This window comes from Sinocyclocheilus grahami, unplaced genomic scaffold (assembly GCF_001515645.1).
Source record: "Sinocyclocheilus grahami isolate Dianchi unplaced genomic scaffold, SAMN03320097.WGS_v1.1 scaffold1672.1, whole genome shotgun sequence".
NCBI lineage: Eukaryota > Metazoa > Chordata > Actinopteri > Cypriniformes > Cyprinidae > Sinocyclocheilus > Sinocyclocheilus grahami.
The window spans coordinates 186,932-205,942 of NW_015506851.1; the positions used below are offsets into that span (position 1 = coordinate 186,932).

The window sequence follows — 19,011 nt, forward strand, 5'->3', positions numbered from 1 at the left end:
CAAAGGACATAATCCAAAATAGAGCAGGCAGTAGTCAGGCAGTAGATAAACAGGAAACTGAGAGCAATAATCCAAAGTAAAGGTCTTAGTCAAAAAACACCAGGAGTACATAAAGTAGTGATGTTACATATGACACTGAAGCTTTAAAGCGCGTATCGAGTACGCAGTGCAATTCCTCACAAAGCTCTGTGCCGGAGCGCATATTGTTTTCAGAGAATCACGTGATCAACGAAAATGAAGCCTCACTTTCTGTTCAATCACAATTGCGTGTCAGAATGTTCGAAACCCCAGGTCTTACTTTACGAGTAAGTTTTCATTCAGACTTATTCAATTTACATTTTTAAATACCCAGTCATAAAAGCAATTGAAGAATAAACATTATTTCAGAAAAAAATAAAATATTTGGCATATGCAATTCATATATGTGTACATTAATCTTCTATTACATCTTATTGATATTCATATTGGCATTTAATGCCACAGTTTAATGGGTAAATAATTTTACAGAGAGAGAAATTCAAACAAACAAACACACACACACACTGTTAGGCTTTTATTTATGCACGTAACATGAGTTGATCTATGGAATTTGTGGTCGCTGCTTCGTCCGACAGGGCGTCTTTCACTGGCTTTTGGCTGCTATAGTTTTTATTAACCACCAGATGGTGCTGTTTTTGACACTCGCGAAGCTTTGAATCTTTTCCCGAAACAGTCAGAGGAAAGCCTCAGTGCTTCATGAGGCTTCATTTGCCCATCACTAACATAAAGTATCCAAAAGGCATAGACAAGTTACAACACCAGGTAAAGAGTTGATACTTCACAAAGCATTTGGATTTGAGAGTCTCTTTACATAGGGTGTCTAATCAGCGTGAATTGCTTGCATGTGCATCTAATCAGAAGTCAGGTGATTTAGAGCGCTGCCAAGTATTCTGGGATATGGAGTCCAGGGCAGCCATATTTGAAGTCTGAGGTGCTTGCTGTGAATTGTAGTTCACTGACCTGACACCTGGCTCTTCCAAGTTTTATAATGCATGTACGTTCTCTGCCATTGAACCATTCAATGCCAATACACAGCTTGGAGGAGCCAGGACATTTTTTAATATAACTCAGACTATATTCGTCTGAAAGAAGAAAGTCATATACACCTAGAATGACTTGAGGGTGAGTAAATCATGGGGTGATTTTTCAATTTTGGGTGAACTAACCCTATAATGGTTCAAATTCAACAAGTAGAAAGAAACAATTCAAAGCTCCAACGACATAGCAGAGGTTAAAAATATAGACAGTAAACTAAAACAGAATTTAAATCAATAAGAATATGTGTGTGTACAGTATATATATATATAGAGAGAGAGAATTAAATAATTAAGGAAAGCATAGTACAATTAGTACAATTAGATATAACTAAGTCAAATCACTACTAAGGAGTTAAAACTTCAACAACAAAAAACATTCATTGTTAGTTATTTATTTTGCTGTTATATGATTTTATATTTACATTCATTTCAATTTCTCTGCAAAGTAAAAACAAACTTGGTGAAAGCAATTTTCTTGGTCTGTCTGGTCTTTGTGTTAATGTGCTTTATCTGTAGTGAACCTGCTGATCTGGCCTATTACGGTGTACAAAGGGGGGAAAGTAGCTATTACACAATATAAGCACTACTGGTTACATATAACAATTAATGGTGCTACGAGCTCTAAAGGAATTACACAGTATACATGCATATTCATTAATGGGTACAAGGTATACATGGTAGGTACAGTTGTCTTTGCATGTCTCATATACATTTCATATGAGAACCACATAATAAAAGGAACAATAACAACATTTAAACTGACAGCTCTTTCTAAAACATATAACATTGGATTGTCTGATGATTAAATTAATGATTATAAAACAAGTATATGAAGTATTTTTTCTCTGGAAGCCAGGTTAAATGAGTCAACATTACTGCATACCTTCAGTCACTTCTCAGACGCCAAATAGATACGTTGCCTATAACACAAGTAAATTGGATACAGAATAGATACATTGGTTTTAAAGAAAACTATGATTACATCTATACATAATAAAAGAAAAGGGAATTGTAAATGCACCCCTTCAATATAATTTACCACGGATAATGAAATCAGAAGATTTTTAATTGAAGTATTTTAGAAATATGATTATTGTGGAGGTACGATATGCATTTTCCCTGCTAGAGCTATGAGTTGTCAGCAGATGTAAAGCTACTTGCTCATGAAGTCAAATTGAACCGATTTAGTTTCAGCTGATTCCATATCAGATGCAGTTGCCTTCATTTCAGTAGAGCCAAACTGTACTTCTAACCTGACCTCACGACTCATGTCTTTGTCAGTATTTGGCATACCAACCATGAGAGATCCGATACATTCCACTCCCCACTCATCCACATACATGACATTTTGTCTTGTAGTGCTGTAAAATCCGAACTTCATCGACGTTTGTTTGGGTTTAACTGGCCAACGGGTGAATACTTTGAGCTCATTGCAGAGGACTGACTCTCCTTTGCTAATAAGCTTTTCAAAGATAACGTCACAGTACTCCTTTCCTAGGCTGTTTACGTATTTACTCTTGCCTTTGTGAATTGATTCATTAAAGGGTGTACATGTATCAAAGCCATATGTAAGAGTACAGATGCGGGATTTCACCACTGTAGGTTTCTTGCCATATGCGATTGCTCCCTTTAATATTGCTACCTGGGGTGCATCGGGGCAGAGAATTTTGTGTTTAGAGCCAAAGTGCTTGCGCATAAATTGTAGCAGAGTTGGACTTTGAGAATATCCTCCAACTAACAGCATGTACTCAATGTTCAGCTGTGTGTTTTTCACAATATGTTTAATGCTGGTTTCAATCGCCCTGAGACTGCTATCAAAAAACCTTCTCAATTGTTGTTCTTCAATCATGATTGAACCATCTTCCCATTTTGCTCCACAAACACCTTTAAAGTAACTTTCCATGCTCTTTCCGTGTCTTTTATTGGCAATTTCTTTCAAGTTTAATGGGCACCAAATTGTCACATCTGTGTCATAAGATTTTAAATTAGCAATTTCACACTTCAATTTGAGTAGTTCAGTGGGGTGTTCTCGCTCAAATTCATCAAATATTTTCTCAGAGAATATATCTTTTAGAAATGAGATGACATTCCCATCTACTCTCTGTCCACCCATGTCATTCCCAGATGCAGCATGCAGTTCCTTCAGATGGCCTTCCTCCACCACCTCGTGTACGGTTATATCAATAGTACCACCTGCAAAATATTTCAACATTTTTCATTAGTAATTTTATCCATTGTCTTTCATATATAATACACACGTCTGGCAAAACTAAGCTGTAAAATAGATTGTACTGTATAATAATACACACAAAACATGTGTGCCTCTATGACTACTAAAATCATGTTTTAAAGCAATGAAACCGTAAAGCTTTGGTCGGCAACCTATGTCACACGTGCCAACAGTGGAGCGCCGAGGGATAATCACTGGCATGCGAGCAATAGGGAAAAATGCAAACTGATGTGCATTTTGAGGTAATCATTCCTCATAGTTACACAGGATCTATAAATACTATTAAAGTGTGAGAATTAACCTGCGCTTCAAATCATTTGCGTGACCACAGCGCGTACGAGGTACTTCAGATCAGCGGTCTAACAGCGCTCGTCAATGTCAAAATGACTGAGCTGGCCAATCAAATCAAAGTGGACGGGGTGTGAAGTGTCAGTTTAACAATGAAAGAGAGCGAGGTAAGATGGAAGTTGCAAATCATTTAATATTAGTGTGTTTTATGATAGAAATGTTAAATGACCGACAGTTATATCCAGTGATGCAAACTACTTGACTTTATTTTCTCAAATATGTCCAATCTGAGTAACAGAAAGAGATTAAAGTAGAGTGTGTGAATTACCAGCATCTGTCGCTCTCTATAAACAATGAAGCTGCACTTAAGTTACTTCAGAAACAGTGATTTTATGTGGAGTCGCGGAGCAGTGTTGACAACACGTTTGTGTGCGCAGCGCATAAATATTGAACGGTTGTTAAACTGAATGGTTTTAATACACAATTGGCTTTGTCTCACACTCAGATACAGTGGTCTTCAGTAGGGTCACATTGTAAATCTGTTATACAAAGTCTAATTTAAACATTAAAATGTTTAAATGAAGTGAAAAAAAGCTTCAGAAACTATTTGTATGATAATCAAATATAATAGGATTTTATCTGAACATTTAAAAATGTTGTACAGTGTGGTTACAGTGGGGGGTATTGGCACATTGGGGTTATTGATTAGCAGAATTGAAATCTCAAAAAAAAAATCAACCACCACACCTGCCACTCCCTCCTCTCACAGCACAAGACAGCAATTGCCCGAATTCTAATCTAAATTCTAAAATGGACGTAGTCCTCCATCTCCTCAGCAAACAATCCAAAATGGTCTTTATCGTCTCCCTTTTGTTATCAGGTGGAGCGCTGGAATGGACCACCATCACATGGGATCACAATGTGGCACCTCCCTTGAATCATTTAAGTCTCAATTTCTGGACATATTTGAGCATTCAGAGGGGTGGAATTAGTGTAGAACAGTGTTTACCAACCCTGTTCCTGGAGGCACACCAATATGACATTTTCAAACTCTTCCTAATCAAACACACCTGATTCAACTCCTCAACTAATTAGTGGAGACTACAAAAGCAGAAATATATGGGCCAGATAAGGGAGACATCCAAAACGTGCATTGTTGATGTGCCTCCAGGGGCCCGTTCCTCGTACGGCGCTTATTACAGCCGAGATGAAATGTCACATCCAAGATGATATGATCGCGCCAATCAGGATCTGGCTAATTCTGTTCTTCGAACGCAGCTGTTGTTGATGATTAGTATGGCTGGATTGAGTTGTCGGAGATAATTGCGCGTTCATGGGTTGGTTTAAAAGGGGCTATGTATCGATACTCGAAACCACGATCAGCAATGCAGCGATTGGCTGCGGCAAGACAGCAACATAATGACATCATGTAATTAAAGACACCTGACGAAAAACTTGACGAATTTCTGAACCTTTATAAGGAAACAGCCAAGCGAACAAAACTACATCAATGTTATAATAGATAAATTAAATATGTATTTTATTTTAATTTTTTACATGATTCCCAATTATTTATATTCACGATTTCTAATATTTGTACAGGCTTTACATTTTTATTTCAGTGTAATCAGCAATTCATTTAATTTTATATTTGAACAGATTTGTTACGTGACGTCATTAATTAAAGTTTCTTAAGGGTCTGCATCTCCTGCGCTCCATCAAGCCGCTCCCCTAATATCTGTCAGCACTCAAATTAATGCACGACTCTACATTATCTGTACAGCATGTGTGTAAAGCTCGAATACAGTTATGAAGTAATAATTTTATGACGAATAAATCTCTCAGTGAGTAAAGCTGGCTGTGTCTATAGTATTAAAGACTACACAACATAATTATATTATCTTTACATTCATTTTTAAATTATTATTATTTTAAATTATTGTCCCTGGATATGTAGGGAACTCTTGTAATAAAGTAGCATTGGTAACGGACAGATTTTAAGTATCAGTTCTGCTTAAAAAGATGCGATCGAATCCTGTTTACATGAAATAAGCTGCTCCCGAGCAGGTTTAAGCTTACGGACCTGTTGCTATGACAGCAACTCTGGGATGAGCTTCGAAGAACCAAATAATCCAAGATCATGTTAAATCCCCAACAATCAAATCCAGCTAACGGAGTTAGCGACGTACGAAGAACGGGCCCCTGGACCAGTGTTGGGAAACACTGGTGTAGATGGCCGCCTAGTGACAATTCAGCAAGGCATGGATACTGCAGCAGATTATGTGCTGGCTAAAACAATGTATTTTTGAAGCTTATCATGCACTCTTCAGATGGAACTAGTCAGCAGGGATATCCTTGGAGCAGTTTATTCCTCTGTCTATCAAGATCGATGCTCTGCCTTGCCTGCCTGCACAACTAGTGTAAACCCCACAAACTCAGATTTTTCCGGGGAACAACAGCACCACTTGTGCCAGAGTCTGTGCAACTACTGCAGGACCATGCTGTCCCTTCACCTCAACCTCACATAACACCTTGGTGAGTTACATTGTCAATAAATGTTTCACCATTACAGTAATTATTCTGAGTAATTTTTTACTATAGTACAAGCTCTAATTGATTCTGGATCTTCTGGCAATTTTATTGATGCTTCTCTAATTAAAAGTCTAGCCATTTTTCAATTAAAGAGAACTTATAGAATTAGTATGGGCTGCTTGACATTTTATTGGTCATTATGTGTTGACTGGAAATCCTCAAAGATACAATTTCTCTCCAAGAATGGCAGATTCAAGGGTTTGGCCATTTTAAGATCTTATTGCAGTAACAACCAAGAGGGCAGAGGGTGTGGTTGTCTACCTAGGACCCCTGGTTTCACCATTCTCTGCAGAAAGTCCCAAGTACATAGGCCCCTTCAGAATTATTTGAAAAATTGATTCTGTGTCGTACAAATTGCAGCTCTTTGCATTATCATTTCCAGGCCGTTGCTCTGTAGGCAACCTGGGCAACTAGCTGCTCCTTAACCCTCAAAGACCGAGACTGCTAATCCAATCTGTATGATTCAAAAACTATCGTAAAGATAAGGTAAAGGCTTTTCAGAGATATAACATGTGTCTATGTTGGACATTCATAGGCTCCGTAGTGAATGTGATTACGTCATTACATTTCGACAGCATTGATTCGTCAAAAAGAAGCGATGCGATTGGTGTCTCTGAACAAAGTAACACGGTTGTTGATGCTTAGTCCCACCCCCATGCCCAGATTGGTTCAAACTGTCATGTACTCATCCAATAAACATAGGCTTTTGTCTTTGTGAATCACCAATCAACATGCTTATTTAGAAATTTGTCCAGATACAGGGTGAAAGTAGGTGCACATTTGCATGCGCGGATAAATACACGTAAAAATCGGTTTTGCATGAAAGAATTCTATGACAGAGCACTTGACTCGACAACACGAACAACACAAACACAAATGGCAAAACAGCGGTACACATCGGATGAGGCATTAGAGTTGATATTTTCAAACGAGTTGCTTGGCGATGTCCCGGTGGAATCTTCAGGTTCCGGCGCAGATACCTGGTGCAGTGAGGAGGAGTACAGCCAAGGGATCGATCCATTTGAAGACAATATGTGAGTAATTTACTTTTACTGTGCAGTTTGGGTATCATTTATTGCTAGCTTTTTCTGTTCAAATCGGTCACAATTAATCTTTAGAGTTTTCTAACATAGTTGTTTCCAAAACGTTTTTATACGGTCAAGTTAAAAAAAATCTCACACAGTCATTTTCAGTAAAATACATAGCAAGCATTGTGCTGTGTGTGTGTGTGTTACTTTGTGAGCTTTTTCCTTTTTTCGTGTAAGGTAGTAGTGCATTGCGTAAAATTTTGGTTGCTTATCCCATTATAGTTGCTACTAATTTTAGCAATGGGATAGAGCGTGTCAAATCAAATGTTTAGAAATCTGTGTATGAATATATAACCAGTGCTCGAACTATACCGTGGACTTTGGGGGAGCCCACTATTTTTTTTTTATAATGGGGGGTGGATTCGTGCGCTTGCGCGTGCCTAAAAAGAATGACTTACAAAGATGCATAACAGCTACAAGTGCACTATATAGGACAAATCACTATACAGGATTTACCCTATTATACTTTATCGACACAAATTGATAGGTGAAACAACAAACAGCCACCCACAAATAGTCTATATACAAAGCATCCGGCTGTCTTTGAGTTCACATGAACAACGGTTAAAGTTACTCGTCGTCAGGCTACAGAAGAATACCATAATTCCTCCGTTCAGTTAGGCCTACGACATCGCAGACCTATAACAACCCAGCCACAACACATAATTGTGAATAACATGCCTTACCTTAACACAGAATCGACCACAGAGTCCAGCGTTTATATGTTTTCTACGAATCTTTGAGTTAACATGTACTAAATATGAGTGGAATTTGCACCGCAGAGTGCCTACACTGTCACCAGGAACGTCCACAACCAGGAAACTGGGAGATGGCAGAAAAAAAACTTTGCGGCACCTTGTTGTGTGGTGGACTACAACAAATACATGGGGGGTATAAACCTTTCTGACCAGCTCCTCCAGTATTACTCAGTGCACAAGAGGTGGTACAGGACATTGCTGTATCACTTCATTGACATAGCTGCAACCAACAGCTATATTTTGCACAAAGAGATCTGTCTGTCATCAGAGACTGCCCATGTCTCACAGTCAATTCATGGAGGAGCTGTCTGCAGAGCTGTGCGGAGTCCCAAAAGGCAGTGATGTACCACCAAGAGGGGCACAGTGCTTACCTGAGTCTCTGGCCTGTGTGGATGAGGAGGCAGAGGGGGAGTGGGAGAAAAGCTCCTCCTTTGACAGACAGAGATCAGCTGATACAGCAACAAAGGGGCGGCGGTACTGCGTGCTCTGCAAGAAGCACACCATATGGAAGTGTGCACAGTGTGATGTGGGACTGTCTTGTTGCCCACAGAAACTGTTTCAGTCGGTGGCATAGCGGCAGGGGGTCACAAGCTGGCACATAAAACCTCAGGACTGTCCTTACTGAATGTTATGTAAATACTTGCATAGTTTTTAAAGATCATTGCACCGTTCATTTGCATTCAGTGTATCTTTATCCCTTTGTACATTGTTGGTGAAGATTTGCACCATTTGTTCATTTGCACTCAAAATGTTTTTTTCTATTTGTATATTGTTGGTGAAGATTATTTGCATAATTGTTTATTTGCACTCAACATATTTTTTCTATTTGTATATTGTTGGTGAAGATTATTTGCACTATTTTCCCTCATTTGCACTTTGTATTTTGATTGAGCAATGTAGTTTTCCCTACTTGTTACACACTTGGAATTGTTGTTCATAGTCAATTTATAATATTTCTCTGAAAAGAGTCACACTTGCTTCAGTGTTCTGTTATTATGTAATAATCTTTCTATTTACTCTGTTCTCTGAATTTTTGGACACATCTACATGGTCAGTAAATAAAATGCACCTGTTTTTCATTGAAAAACGCCTTAGAATAATATTGTAATAAATTGCTATAACTTGCTAAGGGAATGTTAGATGTAGACAAAATTTTATTTGGAAGTCTAAAATGTCCAAGCATAACTTTCTAAAGAAAAAAAAACAAACTTTTTTTGTTTGAGTTAACAGTAGATAACCACTTTTTTTGAAGGCGTTTTTCTTAAAATTCTGGAAAATGTATCTGTTCTCAGACAAAACAAGTGTAAAATTGGAATTTTAAGTGAGATAGACTGAAACGCATTAGCTTATATCAGAAGTCAGAAAGTGCTTTATTGCCAAGTATGTTTGCACATACAAGGAATTTGTATTTGTGTCATAAGCTTCCAATACACAGAGACAACAACAAAAACCCACAGATAAAAAAAAATAAGTTGTGTAATATATATATATATATATATATATATATATATAAATTAATAAAAAAATATTAATAAATTGTATGTGCAGGTGTGCTATAGATTAAAAAATAGGAATAGAATAGAATAAGATATAGGGAGGGACTAGGATGTAGGGTGTAACAAATAAATATAAGGTTATTACACATATTTTTATTGCACAGTGGGGAGAACATTTAACTGTTCAAGAGATAGATTGCCTGGGGGAAGAAACTGTTCTTGTACCTGGCTGTCCTGGTATTCAGTGCTCTGTACCGCCGGCCAGATGGCAAAAGTTCAAAAAGAAGATGGCTTGGATGTGAGGGATCCAAAGTGATTTTCTGAGCCCTTTTCCTCACTCTGGATGTATACGGTTCTTGAAGGGTGGTGGGCAGGGGAGCACCAATAATCCTTTCAGCAGTCCGAACCGTCCTCTGTAGTCTTCTGATGTCCGATTTTGTAGCTGAGCCAAACCAGACATTTATTGAAGTGCACATGACAGACTCAATGATGGCCGAGTAGAACAGTGTGAGCAGCTCCTGTGGCAGGTTGAACTTCCTCAGTTGGCGAAGGAAGTAACAAACAAAAACCTTTTTAACAATGGAATAAATGTAAGTGTCCCACGTCAGGTCCTGAGAGGTGGTGGTTCCCAGGAATCTGAATGACTCCACTGCAGCCACAGTGCTATCTATGATGGTGAGTGGGGGGAGGGCAGGGGAGTTTTCCAGAAGTCCACGATCATCTCCACTGTTTTGAGCATCTTGAGCTCCAGGTTGTTAGGACTGCACCAGACAGCCAGCTCTTTAACCTCCTGTCTGTAAGCAGGCTCATCTCTGTCCTGAATGAGGCCGATGACTGTAGTGTCGTCCGCGAACTTCAGGAGCTTGACAGAGGGGTCTTTAGATGTGCAGTCGTTGGTGTACAGGGAGAAGAGCAGTGGAGAGAGAACACAACCCTGAGGGGCACCAGTACTGGTGAATTAATCAATTCCCCCTGTCTTACTAACTGTTGCCTAACTGTCAGAAAGCTGGTGATTCACTGACAGATAGAGCTAGGTTAGTTTGGTCTGGAGGAGTGTTGGGATGATGGTGTTGAAGGCTGAACTGAAGTCCACGAACAGGATCCTCACATAAGTCCAGATGTTGTAGCATATAACACAGTCTTGGTAAGCAAACTGCAGGGGGTCCAACAAGGGTCCAGTGATGTCCTATAGATAAGTCAACACCAGCCTCTCAAATATCTTCATGACCACAGATGTTAAAGCAACGGGTCTGTAGTCATTAAGTCCTGTTATCTTGGGTATCTTTGGGACGGGGATGATGGTGGAGCATTTGAAGCAGGCCGGGACTTCGCACAGCTCCAGTGATCTGTTGAAGATCTGTGAAAAGATAGGGGCCAGCTGGTCAGCACAGGATTTCAGACAGGCTGGTCTGACACTGTCTGGGCCTGGTGCTTTCCATCTCTTCTGCTTTCTGAAGACCTGACACACATCATCATCTTCACTGATCTGAAGTGCAGGAGGGGGGAGAGGGGGGTTGCTGGAGATGTTAACGATTGTGTAGAGAGATGGTCAGAGAGGGTGTGGGGTGTTAGACCAGGAATATATTAAATGCACATACTGCAAAATATAAACGACCATTAGCATACTCTGACCACAATGCAGTGCTGCTTATTCCTGTATACTGTTCCTTACTGAGGTCAAGCAAGCTTATAAATAAGGTGGTGAGCCTTTGGTCTTTTGTTCTTTTCTCTATACTGACTGTGCTCTGTATGATCCAGATTTTGACAGGCATAATGGAATCAGGTAATCATGGAGCAATCATGTAATCATGGATCAAACTTGTAATTACCATCTTGTAAGTAGACCACAGGAATAGAGTCATTGGAGAGGTCAGATGCCAAGTGACTGAAAGTAAGGGTTTTTAAACAGTCCTTGATCGCAGTGATGATGAGTGTCACGTGCAAGTGATTAGAATTCAGATGAAGTTGGATCTTTGTGTTTGTGTGGAGGGAGAACCTGCATGGGTGTCTTAGAGCCTGGTCCAGCTGATGATCCCCTTGTGCCTCATTTGTGAGGCTTTAAGAGTGACTCATGGAAGGTGAGGTAAATCCAGTAATGTGCAGGGAGTTGGAGCTTATATGTCACTGGGCCAATCACCATCAATGAATCTGGAACTTAGCTTTTTACATGGAAGTCACAGCCTGATGTTCCTGGTAGAAAACCACATCTCCTGCCTGGGCTGAAAAGCTACGTGGCTCTTATGGCAGCAAATGGCCCATTTCAGGTGATGATGAGCTTTGTTTCCGACCCTCACACTCGCCCAGAACCAGTGGTTGACAGCTGAAACCTCTCCCTCTGGAAGGTTGGCAAAGGAAGTTTTGGGCATACTTAGTCCAGGGGAGGAAATGGTTCCAGCTATGCATGTGGCCATGTCAGAAAGTCCTCAAGAAACAATTTATCTCATGGATCTTTCTCTCTATTTGCCTGAAGAGAAGCTCATGGTCACCCCCAGGAGGGAGAAGAATGCTCAACCAGACTCTAGAGATGAACTATGGTCCTATGTCAAATATGTCCTCAAGAGGACCACAGTTGTGGAACACATGTCAGAAGAGCAGTTTTCACTGCTGTTGGAAGACATTTGAGAGGAATCAGTCTACACTATTTGGACAACTGATCTACGACAACAAGGATGCAGGTCAAACTTTCTGAGGATAGTGGGTCTGCTGTAAAGTTAACTCTCAGGTCTGACCATGGACAGTGCATAAGGGGTAGAAAGAGATATTTACCTGATGGGAGCTGGCATGGTGTCTTGGATATGGCACATTCCTGACATCCTTGGATGAACCTTTCAATGTACTTATCCAAGTGTGGACACAGGAGAAAGAGTGTTTGTCGGATGCCTGGGTGGCCACTGCGCAATGAGGAATGAGGAAGTGGTAACTGTTGGATTGTTTATCGTAGGTGCAATTGGCATGGCAGCTGGGCAGAGCAGGTACATTAATGGTAGCCTCCACTATACTCAAAGGTCTACTGAACAGGGCTGACAATAACTAAGAATGGTATGATGATTTCAGGAGGAATACCACAAAAAAAGTGGCTTGATGATGCCCTTGACAATGAGTAATACAGTTTTCTCACAAGCAGAAGATAGACAATCTGTCAATGGATTCACCTCATAGTTAAGAAATAAAAAATGCAATTAGAAAAAGATTGGCAAATACTATTGAGTGATGATACAGTGATGAGCCAAGACATTATGATTAGTCACAGGTAAAGATAACATTGTTGATCATCTCCTAATAAGGCCGCATATCAAGGTCTGGGGTAAATTCAGTTGTAAGCAAACAATCAGTTCTTGTAATTATTTTGTTGGATGCAGGAGGAATGGGCAGTAATAAAGATCTGAGCAACTTTGACAAGGACCAAATTGTTATGGCGATGCTCTGAAAAGGTAAGGCTTGAATTTACCAAAAGTGGTCTGAGAAGGAGCGTACCACAAGCAACGGTGTGTTGGGCACCCAAGGCTCATAGATGCACAAGGGCAGTGAAGACTATTTTGCCTGATCCAAGATAATAGAAAGTCTACTGTGGCACAAGTCACAAAAATGTAATGATGGTTATGGGAGAAATGTGTCACAACACAAAGCGTCACACTCTGTTGTGCTTAGGACAATGTCTATGTGGATGGCTGTGTACATGTACACCATTTTCCTGGGGAAGTGATGGCATCAGGATGCGCTGTGGGATGATGACAAGCTGGTGGAGAGAGTGTAATGCTTTGGGAAACTGGGTCTGGCCATTCATGTGGATGTAAATTTGACATGTTCCACCTACCTAAACATTGTTTCAGTCCAAGTACACCCCTTCATGACAATGATGTTGCCTGGTGGAAGTGGCTTCTTATAGGAAGATAATACACCCTGCCACACTGCAAACATTGTGAAGGAAAGTTTTGAGGAACATGATGAATAGTTCAAGGTGTTGCCCTGGCCTCCAAATTCTCCAGATCTCAATACAATTGAGCATTCATGGGATGTGCTGGACCAGCAACTTCAATCCATGGTGGCTACTGCTCGCAACCTACATGACTTGAAGGATCTGCTGTTAATGTCTTGGGGCCCAATATCACAAGACACCTTCAGGGGTATTGTAAAGTCCATGCTTGTGTGAGAAGGCACTGTTTTGTCAGCGCGCAGAGGACCAACAGCATTTTTGGCAGGTGGTCAAAATATTTTGGGTCATCAGTGTTTATGTTAAATTCTTTTCTCTGGTTCTCCTCTTTTTTTTGTCATTTTAAGGTGAAAAAACAAGTAATTACTTGATCAAAGTTGACAGATGCCCTCCAAATGATTCAGTGGAATATTGTTCTATGTCTTGTTTGTGAGAATGGAAGTAAGTGCAAGGAAGTTGTGGGAAAATATATTAACCCTGGTACCCTACAAGACAACACAAAAGGCAAGTGATTTTTATTCCCAATTTCTCTGAAAATAACACCCTCTTCAAAACCTAGCAAATCCTATTACAAAGCTCTTTGATAAGTAAGTTTGGAGAAGCTACATACATATCATTTACACGAATGTATCATTCTGAACTGTGAAAGAGAAGAGAAAAAAGATACAGAAATTTCTAAAAGTTAAGACTGTACCTCCACAATCCACAACCATGTACTGGGTTCCAGGACTCTGTTTCAGTCTATCTGTACTGAAATCCTCAGCTATGAAGCCATCCTTTGGTAGTTGCATACAGTAAACCGATGCAGCCTCGGGCTCCAAGGCAAAGATGAGCCGCTCAGGCTCAGACTCTGTCACAAGACCTGCCTGAAAAGCGAAACAGATCAAGATCAGAGTCTGTAAAAACACTAAATATCTTTATTCAGAAATTACAAAGTGAATGCTTGAAAGATGTAAACTTGGTAGTACTGAGTAAAGTATTTAATAATTTAGTAGGTTTAAGGTTTATTTATAACTAACCAGTTAGCCACCCCCCAACAACTAAACCTAAAAATTGATGGCTCAAAAAACACTGATTTCATCAGTCAAAATGACTCTCTTTGCATGTTTTTCAGCTGCAGAAATCTCTGGATGCCTTTGTGAATATAAGGAATTTCCAGGAACATCATAAGATTAATGACTCTATGAATCTCACTTGTGCACTTTCTCTGTGAGGGTGCCCTCAGGACTCCATTATGAATGAAATGGGCATTATGAGATTGTTGTTGTCTCATTTTAGGTAAAAATGAAATAAATACTAATAATTTCTATAGGAATTTATATAAACATATGATAATCCATAAATCCATTGGGGCAGTCGTGGCCTAATTGATAAAGAGTTGGACTTGTAACCCGAAGGTCGCGGGTTTGAGTCTCAGGAATTGTCGGTGGGGGGAGTGAATAACCAGCTTCAATACCATGACTGAGGTGAGACCCTTGAGCAAGGCACCGAACCCCCAACTGCTCCCTGGGCGCTGCAGCATTGACTGCCCACTGCTCTGGGTGTGTGCTCACTACTGTGTGAGTGCATTTGGAAGGGGTAAATGCAGAGCACAAATTCCGAGTATGGTTCACCATACTTGGCCACACGTCACTTCACTCACTCAATATTTCTCTAAATGCACACACTTTTGAACTAAAAGCTCCTGAGGAACGTTTAGTCAAGCACTTTCACGATGACCATACAGGAGGATGTTTTTCTCATATTTTATATTAATGGTATTGACTTTTCATTTTCATAACTATTGACAAAAATTAAAACATTACTGTCACTATAAGATTTTCAAAGTAAAACAGGAAAAAAACCGAAGCTTAATGTTGTAGTCACTTTGAACTAATGTTAACAAAGAATGCCTGTGTGACTGTGCCTTTCTGCTGGTTAATAGATTAGATTCAAGATTTTTATTTGTCACATACTCAGTTACATATATATATATATATATATAATACATAACCAGTAGTGAAATGTAAATCAGGTCCGCTCCATAGGTTGTGCAAATTTAGAAAAATATAAGACAAAGAAAGTAATAAACATGGAGATAAGATAATAAGACTGTACAAAAAAAAAAGTGAAGTGAAGTGACATGTGGCCAAGTATGGTGACCCATACTCGGAATTAGTGCTCTGCATTTAACCCATCCAAAGTGCACACACACAGCAGTGAACACACACACACCGTGAACACACACCCGGAGCAGTGGGCAGCCATTTATGCTGCGGCGCCCGGGGAGCAGTTGGGGGTTCGGTGCCTTGCTCAAGGGCACCTCAGTCGTGGTATTGAAGGTGGGAGAGAGCGCTGTACATTCACTCCCCCCACCTACAATCCCTGCCGGTACGAGACTCAAACCCGCAACCTTTGGGTTATGAGTCCGACTCTAACCATTAGGCCACGACTTCCCCCGTATAAAAAATAAAGAGCCTAAGAGTACAGGGGATTACACAATAATCTTAGAAATGAGGATATATAATAAATATTCAAAGAAACAGGAATGTACAAGTGAAGAATATGCTGAGGTATGTACAGAGAAGAATTTGAAGTGAAGTACAACAGAGCAGGTTGTTACATAGCAGCAACGATACCAGAAAGTGCTGTGTGCAGCAACAATGTCATGTAACGGCTGTGGTGAGTGTGTTGGTGAAGTCCTGTAGATATTAAGAGGCTGAGTTTACGAGCCTGATGGCCTGAGGGAAGTAGATTCTCCTAAGTCTCTCAGTTTTGGCCATCAGACTACGGAAGCGCTTCCCAGATGGCAGCAGGGTGAACAGAAAGTTTTTTTGGTAACACTTTACTTGAAGGGGTGTGCATAAGACTGACATGACACCTTCATAATCATGACATGACACGTCATGAATATGAAGAAGGTTTTATGCATGTTTATGACAACTGTCATTATGTGTCATTCGCTCAGTTATGTAATTTTTAATGCAAATATGACATTATTTGACCTAACCCTAACCTAACCCTACCCCTACCCTTACCCCTAACCATAGCCCATAACAAAGACATCTCAAACAATGTCATCTTTGCATTAAAAATGACATAACTGAGCGAATGACACTTAATGACAGTTGTCATAAACATGCATAAAAACCCTTCATATCCATGACATGTGTCATGTCATGATTATGTAGGTGTCATGTCATGATTGTGTCAGTCTTATGCACACCCCTTCAAGTAAAGTGTAACCGTTTTTTTTTTTTAGATTTATTTTTTGGCGTTTTTGCCTTTTTATTTGATAGGACAGTAGTTAGACAGGAACCGAGAGGACAGGATCAGGAAAGGTCCATGAGCAGGGACTCGAACACGGGACGCCCAAAGCGCAACGGCGCTACATGTTGGCATACCTCCAAAGAAGTATCACAAAGGACCATTTGGGCAAGAAATATAAGCCTGAAAATGCAGTTGCCAGATATAATTTGTGAAGACCAATCCCATCACCATTTTCCTTTTGTTCACCATAGTCCTACCTGAAACCTAGTTGTGAACAACCATTGACTCTCTACATAAAAACTGCAAGGAACACATTCTACAGAGACATATATAATAAGGAAATCTGCATGTTCAGTGGAAACTGTCCCTGGATGACAACCCACAACTCATTCATGAACAACTGGGTGATACTTCAAATCCATATCGAGTTTGGACTCTATGGGTTCAGAACACTGCCCTAAGGATTTTGAAAGAGGTTTGGAAATTAGATAATTGTCATGATCCCCAGCTGGAGTGCCCATGAGCTCCTCTAGAGGGAACTCCATCTCAGACCTTGCCACTGTATCCCGGACTTAATTTCCCATTACACACCATGCCTAGGAACTGATTGCATATACCCATGTTTCTTGTCAGTGGACTATTTAAGCTGCACTCCAATACATACTCTTTGCGAAGTCTTGTTTAGCTGTTTGCGGACATTACTGAGCATTTATCCTTGATATCACTGCCTTATTTTTTGTCTTGCCTCGTCTTGTTTTTGACCTTGGACTGTTTCCTTGTTTAATGATTGTTTGGTGCCTGCCCTGACCATTACTTGTTTTTCAGATTACTCTTTGTTATGGCTTGGATACTACTGTTTGCTGGTGTTTGACCCTGCCTGTCTTGAGTACGACTTGTTTTAATAAAAGCTTGCACTTGGATCTCCAATGTCATTCTCAGTCCTTTACAATAATGCATATTTAAAGTTCCAAAGATTTTATTTTAATATGTCTCCCATATCCTTCTATGGCAGAAACAGAAAGAGTAGTATGTGGTTCCAAATTCAGCATATGTCTTTTATAGAACATTGATGAGACTGTGATAGGATCCAGGTGTATAGAACTGAGTGAGATCAGGTGAGAATTATGAGGGATTCTGGGTAATGCTTAGCAAATATATTGTGTTTGTTGTGCCTCAAATTTGAGAGAACTCTTATCTTGGGTGATTTTAACCTCCACATGGACATAAGACCGTTTAACTTTATTGAAGAGAGTGCACTAGCATTAGGGCTTCCAGTTGGAGATTGCTTCCTGTTCCTGTCTGCTGTGCTGCTGAGTGCGTTTGTAGCTCCGTGTAGCTTTGTTTATCTGTTGAAATCTCTCTTACTATCACTCTCTGTTGTATAAATCGCTAAAGTATAATTTAATTCTCACCATATTTCTGATTTTATCACCAAACTAATTTGACATCATCCGTCTTTAATCTTTTCTCGCTCTGTTTCTTTTCTCTCTTGTTCTGACAAAGTCCATCAACAACTTTGGTGAGTTGGAATTATTCTACTGTCACGGTGAGTAATGGCTTCTCCTTGCATTGTCACCTGCACCGCATGCCACATGTATAGTTTAGCTCTCTCTGTCAGCGACGAGGGATTCACATGTGATAAATGCAGGGAAATAGTTAGGCTGACAGAGAAGATTTCAGAATTAGAGACACGCATCCAAACTTTAATTGAGGACAATAAGAATGTGAGGGCTCTAGATACGGCTTTGGATGCAACTAGCTCAGGGAGTCCTGTACATTGTTCGGTTCCGGTTACATAGCCTCCGCAGCAGGGCGACTGGGTGACTGTGAGGCGGCATAGTCGCGGGTCAAAACACTGCTCTTCCGTTCCGATCAAAACATTAAACAGGTTCTCCCCACTCAGTGATGCACCCACTGAGAAACCTGATCAAAGTGCTCTAGTTATTGGGGATTCTATTGTATGAAACGTGAAAATAGAGACACCAGCCACCATAGTCCAATGTTTACCGGGAGCCAGAGCGCCTGACATCTTGGCAAATTTAAAAGTGCTGGCTAATGCTAAACGTACATACCGTAAGATTGTTATTCACGCCGGCGCTAATGATGTTCGACTTCGCCAGTCGGAGCTCACTAAAAATAACATTAAAGAGGTGTGTGAACTTGCAAGTACGATGTCCGACACTGTAATATGCTCCGGTCCCCTCCCTGCTTACCGTGATGATGAGATACACAGCAGACTGTCGTCACTCAATGGCTGGATGTCTAAGTAGTGCCCACAGAATAACATAGGTTTCATAGACAAT

At 40.2% G+C, this 19,011-nt stretch overlaps 1 protein-coding gene across 1 annotated transcript in view; it reads right to left on the reverse strand.

Moving 5' to 3' along the window:
* Nucleotides 1–2,229: 2,229 nt before the first annotated feature.
* LOC107571941 (heat shock 70 kDa protein 12A-like) overlaps nucleotides 2,230–19,011 on the reverse strand; it is a 31,064-nt gene continuing 14,282 nt past the window's right edge. Inside the window, exons 3-4 of the mRNA XM_016258328.1 lie at nucleotides 14,154–14,325; nucleotides 2,230–3,269 (exon numbers count right to left, since the gene is read on the reverse strand). Coding sequence (XP_016113814.1) covers nucleotides 2,230–3,269; nucleotides 14,154–14,325 — 1,212 coding nt within the window. The remainder of the gene's footprint in view (nucleotides 3,270–14,153; nucleotides 14,326–19,011) is intronic.